This window comes from Salmo salar, chromosome 03 (assembly GCF_965601325.2).
Source record: "Salmo salar chromosome 03, fSalSal1, whole genome shotgun sequence".
NCBI lineage: Eukaryota > Metazoa > Chordata > Actinopteri > Salmoniformes > Salmonidae > Salmo > Salmo salar.
The window spans coordinates 54,859,407-54,872,635 of record NC_138293.1 but is presented as its reverse complement, the minus strand read 5'-3'; the positions used below and the strand labels follow the sequence as shown (position 1 = coordinate 54,872,635).

The 13,229-nt window shown below is 39.5% G+C and overlaps 1 protein-coding gene across 1 annotated transcript; it reads left to right on the top strand.

Annotated features, from left to right (window-relative positions):
* Positions 1 to 7,614: 7,614 nt before the first annotated feature.
* LOC106600954 (ferritin, middle subunit) lies at positions 7,615 to 9,667 on the top strand. Its single transcript, XM_014192762.3, has 4 exons — positions 7,615 to 7,939; positions 8,325 to 8,471; positions 8,710 to 8,835; positions 9,301 to 9,667. Exons 1-4 carry the CDS (start codon positions 7,838 to 7,840, stop codon positions 9,454 to 9,456), a joined length of 531 nt encoding a protein of 176 aa, XP_014048237.3. The 5' UTR covers positions 7,615 to 7,837; the 3' UTR covers positions 9,457 to 9,667.
* The last annotated feature ends 3,562 nt before the right edge of the window (positions 9,668 to 13,229 follow it).

Genomic DNA, 13,229 nt, shown 5'->3' with positions numbered 1-13,229 from the left:
ACTTGTGTGGGTTGTAGACTCCGTCTCATGCTACCACTAGAGTGAAAGCACCGCCAGCATTCAAAAGTGACCAAAACATCAGCCAGGAAGCATAGGAACTGAGAAGTGGTCTGTGGTCCCCACCTGCAGAACCACTCCTTTATTGGGGGTGTCTTGCTAATTGCCTATAATTTCCACCTGTTGTCTATTCCACTTGCACAACAGCATGTGAAATTTATTGTCAATCAGTGTTGCTTCCTAAGTGGACAGTTTGATTTCACAGAAGTGTGATTGACTAGGAGTTACATTTGTGTTGTTTAAGTGCTCCCTTTATTTTTTTGAGCAGTGTATATGAAGAAATTAGTAATTTCAAGACCATGTACTACCCATACATGGTGAAGGGAACATAAATATAATAATGGGTTTTGACATTGGTGGTGACTTTCTGAACTGTTATAGTTAGAGCAACAGTTTAAAGTAATACAGAAAAATATTGGTATTTGAGTTCTGATTGACTACATTGACAACTTTTTCAGGAAAGTTGTTGTATTTTCCCTTCAATTGACCAGAAACAACCATTCACAGCTATTTGTTTAAAAATGCCTTAGCACAATATGTGTAAATTACATAGTAACTTAAATAGTATAGTATATGTTCCTGCTGTTCTCTCCTTTTTCCTTTTCTTCTAATCTGGTATCAGCTGGTCTTCATCCATTCATCACCCCTCATGTCTGTTTCTGCAGTCACGAAACCCCACTTCCTGCCACCATTGTCACTGTGATAACAGAACAGAACTACAATGAGACCAAAGATGGTGGATAAATGAAGATAGTTCACTCAGGCCGTTTACCACTGTCTGCTTGAGGAGGTGGCTCCTTAAAAACCTGTTACGGCTAGACGTTCTGCGAGCGGACAACATCCGGTGAAATTGCAGAGCGCAAAATTCAAATTAAATTATTAGAAATATTTCACTTTCATTAAATCACAAGTGCAATACACCAAAATAAAGTTTAACTTCTAGTTAATCCAGCCACCGTGTCAGATTTCAAAAAGGCTTTACGGCAAAAGCAAACCATGTGATTATCTGAGGACAGCACCCCACCATACAAACACATGAAAATCATATTTCAACCAAGCAGGTGCGACACGAAAGTCAGAAATAATGGTATAATTCATGCCTTACCTTTGAAGATCTTCTTTTGTTGGCACTCCAATATGTCCCAGAAACATCACAAATGGTCCTTTTGTTCGATAAACTCCTTTTTTATATCCCCAAAATGTCAATTTATTTGGCGCATTTGATCCAGAAAAACACCGGTTCCAATTTGCCCAACATGACTACAAATGATCTAATAAGTTACCTGTAAACTTGGTCCAAACATTTCAAACAACTTTCCTAATCCATCCTTAGGTATCCTAAAACGTAAATAATCGATAAAATTTAAGACGGAATATACTGTGTTCAATTACATTTTAGTCATTTAGCAGACGCTCTTATCCAGAGCGACTTATAGTAGTGAATGCATACATTTCATTTCATACATTTTATTCATTCTGAATAGCCGTACTTCTTAATTTCTCAAAGGAAAAACATCAACCTATATCTAAAGATTGTTGACATCTAGTGGAAGCCATAGGAACGGCAACCAGGTGCTTCATTAATCCAGTTTCCCATAAAAAGTTGTCTTTTTCCTGGATGGTTTGTCCTCGGGGGTTTCACCTGCCAAATAAATTCATTTATACTCACAGACATTATTTTAACAGTTTTAGAAACTTTTGAGTGTTTTCCATCCAAATATACCAATTATATGCATACCCTAGCTTCTGAGCCTGAGAACCAGGCGGTTTACTTTGGGAACGCTTTTCATCCGGACGTGAAAATACTGCCCCATATCCCAAAGAGGTTTTAAGCAGACAACAATGCGATAGTGGTCTGCTTAGTTAATTGACTTCCATTGGGTGGGAAAATGAAGGAGTGGGCTGTCTTGCTTCTTCTTCCGTCTCTGCTTGAGACTACAGAATGCTGAGTCACAATGACAAGGCAGAAATACAGCCAGGGCAGAGCCTAAGTCAGTCCATACTGTAGTAGAACCAACAGGAGGTTATGACAGGAATAAGCGGGGGCGCAACTTTCACCGGGGACAGGGGGACATGCATTTTTGCCCCCCCCCCCAGTATTATCATTGGAATGTGTTACAGAACAAGGCAACGGTGTGCTTTAGGACCATGCGGATAACTCCGAGCAGTCGGGTAGGCTGTTTGCAGTGTTTATTCGACCCCCCCAAAATATAAATATATATGTCCCCCCCACATCTAAAACCAAAGTTGTGCCCCTGGAAAAAATAGTGGGAGGGATCAATAGGGAGAGAGGGGGAAAGAGTACAGACTAAAAACACTGTGTCAACCTCCAGAACTTCAATAGAAAGAGTTATGTAATGGTTAACCATTTACAGTATTACTTACTGTTTATAACTTTGTGCGGCTGGTCACATGATGGACCCGGACGTGACTTTAACAACTTAACACAGGTTCTTGGGGTTGAACATTACAGAAAAGATTTGCATCAAAAAAATAAGACAATTCTTTGTCAATTTCAATTTTAATGCTATGCTTGTACTTCTGCAAAAATAAGGTCACTTAGAACAACCTGGACTCAGGGGTAGACGTAACATAGTAAATGTAAATTCCAGATACTCCAATTAGTATGACATGTTTTGTATGTATGAATTAATTTGTGGATGTCCATCATCCATTTCATATTATATTTTACCAATTGTAATTCGTATTATATGTTACGAATTGCTAAACATATGATATGTTACGAATTCCAATTTGTTGTGGCTAACGTTAGCTCGGTGGCTAGGTGCTAATGTTAGCTAGGTGGCTAAAGATAGCTAGGCTAGGAGTTAGGGTTTAAGGTTAGGTCTAAGGTCAAAGTTAGGAGTTAGATTAAAGGGTTACGGTTAGGGTAAGGGGAAGGGTTAGCTAACATGCTAAGTAGTTGCAAAGTAGCTAAAAAGTAGTAAATCATTGTAAAGTTGCAAATTAGCAAAAAAAGCTAAAGTTGTCCGTGATGAGTTACAAGCAACCATTGGGATGCTAGACGTTCGCGTTATATGCTCACCCAAACTTATCCTTTAAGCATGACACATAATTTAGTCAAAAAGTGATGTCCCTTTTCGCAAAAAAAAGGAATGCCAAGTATGTCACAGCCCTTTTAGTAACACCGGTTTAAGCATAAGTCTACTGTCACTCCCAAAGTCTGAAGAGGCTTCGACTCATTGTCTCCAAAACTTTGTTTGCGCTCATAATGAAAATATTACGCTATAAAGTGAGGTTCAGTCTAAAACAGTTGCTCAAAGTAACAGAGAGCAGGGCACATACTTCAAGGACTATATATGTTGAAGACCCTTACCCCCATTTGAAGCAGCTTCATAATTTTTCAACAAACAATGAACCTAGATAGTAGCTGTGACAAACTGATAGAGCCTGTTTTGGCATACATTTTAGGAAAAAGGGGGTCCTGTTCTCAAACAACTGGAGAAGAGGCACTACCTTACATACTAGGCCAGGAAAGACCAGGGGCTGTATAAATCAGTGGAGGCTGGGGGGAGGAGCTTCCCCGTCCATGTAATGTTATTCAATGTGATCGAAAAGGCTAAACTGATCCGAAATCGGCACTCTTACTCTGAGAGGCTTGATGCATACTGCCCCAGAAGACCTAAGCTGTGTTCGAATACCCATACTAACATACTGTATACTACATACTTAATGAGTACATACTGCATACTATATACTATTAGTTCATAGGGTTCCCGAATGGCGCAGCGGTCTAAGGCACTGCAACTCAGTGCAAGCGACGTCACTATAGTACTTGAAAATAAGAATTTGTTCTTAACCTGTTGAGGACAGACGTTCCACTAGCGGAACCCTGTTCCGCCTGCGGAACCCCTAGCCAACAGCCAATGGCATTTCACGGAGCAAAATACAAAACCAACTAAAATACCACAATTAAATTTTCTCAAACAATCAACTATTTTACACCATTTTAAAGATAAGACTCTCGTTAAATCTAACCACATTGTCCGATTTCAAAAAGGCTTTACAGCGAAAGCAAAACATTAGATTATGTTAGGAGAGTACATAGACACAAATAATCACACAGCCATTAGCCAAACAAGCATATATGTCACATAAACCCAAACCACAGCTAAATGCAGCACTAACCTTTGATGATCTTCATCAGACGACAATCCTAGGACATTATGTTATACAATACATGCATGTTTTGTTCAATCAAGTTCATATTTATATCAAAAACCAGCTTTTTACATTAGCATGTGATGTTCAGAACTAGCATACCCACCGAAAACTTCCAGTGAATTTCCAAAATTACTCATGATAAACGTTGACAAAATACATAACAATTATTTTAATAATTATAGATACAGAACTCCTTTATGCAATCGCTATGTTCGATTTTAAAATAGCTTTTCGGCGAAAGCACATTTTGCAATATTCTGAGTACATAGCTTGGCCATCACAGGCTAGCTAATTTGACACCCACCAAGTTTGGGGCTCACTAAACTCAGAATTACTATTAGAAAAATTGGATTACCTTTGCTGTTCTTCGTCAGAATGCACTCCCAGGACTTCTACTTCAACAACAAATGTTGTTTTGGTTCCAAATAATCCATAGTTATATCCAAATACCTCAGTTTTGTTCGTGCATTCAGGTCACTATCCGAAGGGTAACGCGCGAGCGCATTTCGTGACAAAAAAATCTAAATATTCCATTAGCGTACTTAGAAGCATGTCAAACGCTGTTTAAAATCAATTTTTATGCTATTTTTCTCGTAAAATAGCGATAATATTCCAACCGGGCAACGTTGTATTCATTCAAAGGCTGAAAGAAAAAAATTGAGAAGTCTCGTGAATGCGCATCTCAGTCTCACCGTCACCAGGCTGACCACTTACAAACAGAGCTGTTGGACTTTTCCCAGAGAAAGCAGACACCCCATTCCACTTTCTGGCGGCTTTAGAGAGCCAATGGAAGCCTTAGAAAGTGTGAAGTTACAGCACAGATGTTGTAATGTCGATAGAGATGCAACAGAAGGACAACAAATTGTCACACAGGGCACTTCCTGAATGGAATCTTCTCAGGTTTTGGCCTGCCATATGAGTTCTGTTATACTCACAGACACCAGTCAAACAGTTTTAGAAACTTTAGAGTGTTTCCTATCCAAATCTACTAATTATATGCATTTTCTAGTTTCTGGGCAGGAGTAGTAACCAGATTAAATCGGGTACGTTTTTTATCCGGCTGTGAAAATACTGCCCCCTATCCCAAAGAAGTTAACTGACTTGCCTAGGTTAAATAAAGGTTACATTTGAGTATACTGTAAAAGAACTGTAAACTTTTAGTTGAGCTTACTAGCACTTTGACTGTCTACCAGAAGCTGATGCTGTTGATATGCAACCTCTTGCTAGCTTGTTAGCATAACAAATTACTAGCTAGACATCATACGATTTCAGCTGTGTTTGTAAATTCAATCTGGAGTGCCAGAGTACGCTCTGGGCGTTTGTAAATTCAGAGCGTTGTCAGATTGTCCATTCATAAATTCAAAGTGTTTTGCTCTCTGAGCATTCAGAGCCCATACTGGACGCTCTGGACGAGGAGTAGGGTTCATCCAAGCGTTCTGACCTCACAATGGCAGTCAAGCACCCAAGCTAACTGGCTAACTTTGGCTAGCTTGCTAGCTACTTCCAGACACAAATGAGAGAACACTTCACTCTGACCATTTTACTCAACCTAGCAGAGCTGGTTAGGCTGCTTTCATGTTATCCAGAGCATTGGTGACTGTAACTGTGGTGCTGGCAAGAATTTTATTACTCTTTTTTGCAGACATTTACTGACACCAGTTATATTCAATGGGTGTTACGTTTGTAAATTCATCAATTAATCTGCGCTTTGGCACACTCAGATGAGAGTGCTCTGAAATCGGAGTAGATAGCCAGAGCAAATTAACTATGTCCATTGAGAACGAACAATGTCTATGCCACTTAGCTAAGCCTGATGTCTTAATAGCCAACTAAATGTATGTTAGGTAGCTAGTTAACATAAAGATATATACTACTGTAATGATATGCTATGCGGTTCGTAAGTATAGCGTTGCTAAAGAATTGTAACGTAACTTATTTGAAAATTAATTACATCGCTGAACATTTTCTTAACATTTGTCATAGCTAGTTAAAGCAATGAAATTGTATTCACTCTCGTCGGACTTCAGCTGCATATTTTCCGACATTTTCTTAAAATCTGAAACCGTTGGGAGGCCACGCCCGTTTTCTGAAGAATTGCATTATGGGCCTTGAAAGCACAGAAATAATGTCAATTTTGGCTAATTTAGTACGACATCCGGGAACTTCTGGCATACTAACTATATCCATACTGTGACCAATAACCATACTACATACTCCACTTACATCACAAATAGTATGGTTAGTGCAGTTAGTATGAGTATTCGAACACAGCTCTAGTTCTTATGAATACCAGTGATGTTGCAACTACATGGATGTACTGAACAATAACCCAGCACCCTGAAAGCACCCTGTCAACAGTTGTGGAAGATCAGGTCATGTGAACTGAAGTTCTTAGGAAGGTTACTTTATTACTGTAGTCTTTGATTTTCATTAGCTGTAAAAAAAAATCCACTTCACAGTTTTAGCTTAATAACCCATGTATTGTTAGATTTATGTAGCTACTGATTTTGTGTAGTTATTTCTAGGCTAATGTAATCAACTTTGATATACCATTTGTCAACTACAACATGTCATTTGAAACCGAAAGGTCTATCATCAAATACCATTTCTACAAAAGCCAGCCTTTCTTTCTCTGTCCACTACTGTATTCCCATACATCATACTGAAAATTGAATTAATATGAAAAAAGTGTGATAAACCCTACAGTTTTTCTTTTGACTGCATTCTGGAAAAGGTTAATAATTAAGCTAAATGTGCTACTGAAACATGTGCTCTTAGAGAATGAAACAGAAGTTTACAGAACTGCGTCTCAAAGTTCCATTCCTTTTATATCCTAAATCAAATGTAGACATAGACTATTTATCAATTAGCCCAATATTAGAATGAGTGTTCAAATTCTTCCTATTTTCTTCTAATGATATAACACACACACCTTTTTCAACAATAAGCGCTGTAGTTAGACCTGCACTGTAGCATTGCTTTTGGCTGATACTACCGCTTTAGTTGTTTCCAATAAAATGTTACTTTGTAATAAACAAAGTTTTTAAAAAATTAACAGACCGAGATGAAGAGGTCAAGGCGAGAGCATTTACTCCGCCCAAAATCTGTCCGCGTGAGATAAGGCCATTTATTTGTGGAGGTATATAACAGAATGTCAAATTACTTAAGGATTTTGATCGAATAGAAGTTTCGTAATGTTTAAGCTTTTACAAAAGCTTTTACAAACGCCGACATGTATATTATATGTTGATGCACGTTGCATTCCGGCAACTTTGAGAAAAACGACCTTGAGTTGTGCGTGTTGTTTACACGCGTACCTGCCCTCTCATTGGTTAGAATCTTGCCTGTCTTCAATCGTTGAGCGTTCGGAACAATAAATAGAGGGAACAAGGCTCCTTCCACTTCAAAAGTCTGAGAAGACGCATGAAGAAGTTCTTGCTTCAACAGTGATTGAACGGAACTCCTCTGCCTTCGTCCCGCACTATAGAACATTCCGGATTGATAACATAACACTTACTTGAACTACAATAGCAAAATAGTCTGAGAAACCCTATTTTTGTACCTTTCATTTAGATATAGAAGAAAATCTGCCAAGATGGAGTCTCAGATCCGCCAGAACTATCACCACGATTGCGAAGCTGCCATCAACCGGATGATCAACATGGAGATGTTTGCCTCCTACACCTACACTTCAATGGTAAGGAGTCTACCAAGTTGACCGTTTTGTTGATCTACCTATGTATTATTATTCCTGAGCCTAAATGCCATTTTTCACCTGACATTTCTACTGGCCTAGACAATTAAAGAGCGAAGAAATTTAGCTTCCTGAAGTTCATATTTGAGTTTTTACTTTGTTATTAAGAGCTTTCAGGTAGATACAGCATTCAAATGAAGCCGGGAATCTATCCTACATTGGACAGAGCACGTAACAACTCCTTGAGGGGTTACTTGTCAGGTTACAAAGTAGACTACAGACTAGACTGATTCATGCCTTGGTCATCAAGTTTAGTTGCAACAACAAGAACAGAATGCTGTCATATTTTTTTTTTCTTCTAAACACTGTTTTATGTTTATCCACCCAGGCTTTCTATTTCTCCCGTGACGATGTGGCTCTGCCTGGCTTCGCGCATTTCTTCAAGGAGAACAGCGACGAGGAGCGGGAGCACGCCGACAAGCTACTCTCCTTCCAGAACAAGAGAGGTGGACGCATTTTACTCCAGGACATCAAGGTGAGCCCCTGAGCATCTAAAAACCCAGTTAGATTGTAGACTGATAGATAATGTCTTTACTCCATGGAGGAGAGTGTCTACAGCATTAAGTTGATGTAGAGAACCTGGAGTAGTCCTGAACATACTGTCTCTAACCACTGAACTGACAGTGTGAGGGGTGTAATTCTGTTCACTTTATCCTAACCTTAATGTCTGCTAGTAGTCCCTAACACTTCTGTGTTCACTCTGTCCTTTGTAGAAGCCAGAACGTGATGAGTGGGGCAATGGGCTGGAGGCCATGCAGTGTGCTCTGCAGCTGGAGAAGAATGTGAACCAGGCCCTGCTGGACCTGCACAAGATTGCCTCTGACAAGGTTGACCCCCATGTAAGTTATGGTGGATCTGCACATCACATGTATATATCATATAGAATACAGGTACTGTCCCAGGAGATGATCAGGTTGTTGTAGCTCTGATAACTAATGACACAGGATTGTGACCTGCTTCACATGCACACAATAGTCCACAGATGCACACTATACACACAATGCAGCTAATGCATAAGGGGTGGCAGGTTGCCTAGTGGTTAGAGCGTTGGGCCAGTAATAAAGGTTGCTGGATTGAATCCCCTAGCTGACCAGGTAAAAATGTTCTGCCCCTGAACAAGGCAGTTAACCCACTGTTCCACGTTAGATTCTCATTGTAAATAAGAACTTGTTCTTAACTGACTTGCCTAGTTAAAAAAAGCTGGAAACACATTATCTGCACTTATGCCATTACCACCGGGCTCTTGTTACTGTATCTACAATAGTCTGTTATTCTCTTGTCTGACCTGTGTTTTCCCTCTTTAGCTGTGTCACTTCCTGAAGACCCATTACCTGAATGAGCAGGTGGAGGCCATTAAGAAGCTGGGTGACCACATCACCAACCTCACCAAGATGGATGCTGTCAAAAACAAGATGGCAGAGTACCTGTTTGACAAGCACACCCTGGGAGGCCAGAGCTAAACCACTTCATCCCCAGGCTACAGCATCCAGCCTCAGACCAGGACTCCTGGCTTCTCTGATAGATCCTACTGGCTTTGCATTTATGTTGAGGGGAGAGTGTTGAACTGGTGCAGTGCAACACAGCTGTAACATTGAGGTGTTTTTGTTGACAACACTATTGTATTGGAGGCAAGGCGTCTTGTAAAACAATTAAAAATATCACTAAAGTTTATTTTTTAAGTGTTGACCTGTAGTAATGGATGTTGTAACAGTCTATTCAGGTTCTTTGCTCTGTCTTACTGAGCATCTCAATTTCCTAGTGATAAATACTGACAATTGTGGATCTACTGAGGGTCATAACAATAGAAGTTTAACATGAGGTTTATGAAGGACATTACATCCTCCACAGAGGTTGTCCTTTACCAGAACTTGTAATAGTGCCATGTCAATTAAGGGCCCGACTGTCAACTCTAGGTCCATAGGAGTAAAATGGGTAACTACAGTTGATGTAGACTTTGACTCTGCATCACAAGTTTATTAGAGGGCAATCAAACCCTTGCGTTCTGCTCGGTAAATCAGTTAGCCAGCTGTTATGGTGCATTTCTTAGTGATGGGAAGTTACACTATTACTGACACATCTTCACTCATTTTGTTTATTTCAGGTGGTAATGTCCATAGTTCCCCTACAGCAAACTATGAACTGAATACTCCAAATAGTAATGATTCTACAAGCCTCTAGTTCACCATAAGGGGCTTATTGGAGCTGTCATATGGTTGTAAAGCTACTGGTAAATTACTGAAGACTTTAATTTTGGTAATTAACAGGCAAGCTGAACTTTAATTCTAAAACTGAGAAAGATATTGCTAGACGTTTGTAATGTGTCCATATAGTAAATGAGTATCTAGTGGGTAGACCATTTGGTTAAAGGGGAAAATAGCCTAATGAGAAAAGCGTCTAATCAGCAATGGCATTTTAAATAATTGCCATTTTATTTCACAACTGCCACCATTTACAACCAAGAAGTGTTGACATGGTAAAATAATTGAGTACATTTTAAAAGATGGGTATGTTATTCACTAAGATGGTTTATATTTAGGATAATGTTTAGCAGTTTTGTCATGTTTGAAAACATATTTTACATGTGATGAGGCCACACAGGGCCAGAGATTTGTGATAATCTGACATATCCAAAAAGCCCACTAGATGAATATGATTCACTTGTAAATTCCATAATTTACCAACATTTGTATTTGTTATGATCCCTATTAGCTGCTGTCAAGGCAGCAGTTACTCTTCATGGGGTCCAGCAAATTAAAGGCAGTTCTATACAATAAATCTAACCTTACATTACTAAACAGATTTAACACATTAAGGGTTTTCTCTCAGGCCACTACTCTAACACATATCTACAACAACAATGTCTGTGTGTCTATAGTGCATATGTTATTGTGTCTGTGCCTATGTGTCTCTTCACAGTCCCTGCTGTCTCATAAGGTGTATTTTTATCTATTTCTTAAAATCTGATTTTACTGCTTGCATGAGTTACTTGATGTGGAATAGTAGCCATGTCATGGCTCTATGTAGTACTGTGCACCTCCCATAGTCTGTTCTGGACTTGGGGACTGTGAAGAGGCCTGGTGGCATGTCTTGTGGGGTATGCATTGGTGTCTGAGTTGTGTAGTGATGAAGTCAATCTCTCCTCTACTCTGAGCCATGAGAGATTGAAATTCATAAAATTAATGTTAGCTCTCTGTGTACATTTAAGGGTGAGCCGTGCTGCCCAGTTACATTTACATTTACATTTAAGTCATTTAGCAGACGCTCTTATCCAGAGCGACTTACAAATTGGTGCATTCACCTTATAATATCCAGTGGAACAACCACTTTACAATAGTGCATCTAAATCTTTAAGGGGGGGGGGGGGGTTAGAAGGATTACTTTATCCTATCCCAGGTATTCCTTGAAGAGGTGGGGTTTCAGGTGTCTCCGGAAGGTGGTGATTGACTCCGCTGTCCTGGCGTCGTGAGGGAGCTTGTTCCACCATTGGGGTGCCAGAGCAGCGAACAGTTTTGACTGGGCTGAGCGGGAACTGTGCTTCCTCAGAGGTAGGGAGGCGAGCAGGCCAGAGGTGGATGAACGGAGTGCCCTTGTTCTGGGCCAATTGAAATTTTCCTAAGTCCTTTGTGGCACCTGACCACACGATTGGACAGAAGTCCAGGTGCAACAAAACAAGGGCCTGTAGAACCTACCTTGTTGATAGCGTTGTTAAGAAGTCAGAGCAGTGCTTTATCATGGACAGACCTATCCCCATCTTAGCTACTGTTGTATCAATATGTTTTTACCATGACAGAAGTTTATTCTCAACTTGTTACATTTCCACATTATTCATTACAAGGGTTTAGTGTTTTAATTTTATGTCCCAAATATAATGCCTTTAACTTATTTCTTGCCACCCATTCTGAAACTGACTGCAGCTCTTAAGTGTTGCAGTGATTTCACCTGCTGTGGTAGCTGATGTGTATAGTGTTTCCTGATCTCATGACCTGGTCAGGTTTAACTCTGGGTCCTATTCGTAGGAAGGTTATGTGGATTGGAAATACTCCTGGCCTAAGGTGGATCAAACTCTTTCAAACTACCACAAACCTTGCTCTTACTCATTATGAATCTGATACCAAAAGAGCCAGAGACAACAACTTCAATGGACAGCATACTCTTGTGTTTGATTAACTTCCATAGCAGGGATGAGCGTTATGCAAAGAAAAGTTACAATGTCTTTAAATATATATTTCCCTCTATGCACAATGTTAAGCAATGGACAGACAGGTTTAAATTTTATGACATAATACCTATTATTTGTTCATCTGATTACAGTGCTCTTCTACAATTATTCATTCTAGGAGATTTATGAAAGGCAGAGTTACAATGAAGACAGTACACGTTGTAACCACTTTTTTTAATGCTCAAGTCATAAAAGCACTAAGCTATTGTTGTCCTGGTCTCCATCGGGTCCACCAGAGGTTTGTTTACTAGGGCTCACTATAGGAACTGATTTCTTATCAAATCCAATTATTCAATCATTAAATCAACTTCTTTCAACATTTTCATTGAAAATAATATCCCCTTTTCATGAAGTAGATTTTATTGAATGTCATTCATTCTATTGCACTATTCTAACCAAACATGCATTACCAGTTCATATCATTAGGTGTCACTATACACTAGCTAGTCGAAAAAGACTGATGCCATGATAGCTGCCTGTCTCTGTATATGTGAAAGTTCTGGTTGTGTTAGCTGGAATCCATCAATTCATTCTTTCTGAATTAGCCATTCATGTGTTATGGTTGGACAAGCGTGTTGATTTCTTTTTCCTTTTTAAGACAGTGAAATTTGCACGACAAACATTTGTAAATAACCACCAGAGGTGGGAATAAAATACCAACAAAGCCTACACGTCTCACTTCTGGTTCCCGTGACATGCATTGAAACATGGCTTTATTTTGCAAAATATCTGGAATGCATTTCAAATAACAGGTGTGCCATCGTAAATGTTAATTAGTGGAATTTCTTTCCTTCTTATTGCATTTGTACATTAAGGTAGGGTTGGTATACAGAATATAGCCCTATGTGGTAAAAGACCAAGTCTATATTATGGCAAAAGCAGCCCAAAAAGCTGAGAAATGACAGTCCATCATTACTTTAAGACATGATGGTCAGTCAACACATTCCCCCAACCTCAACCCAAAAAACAGATAAAGCAACACCTCACGGCACAAAGCCTCTCCCTTATTTGACC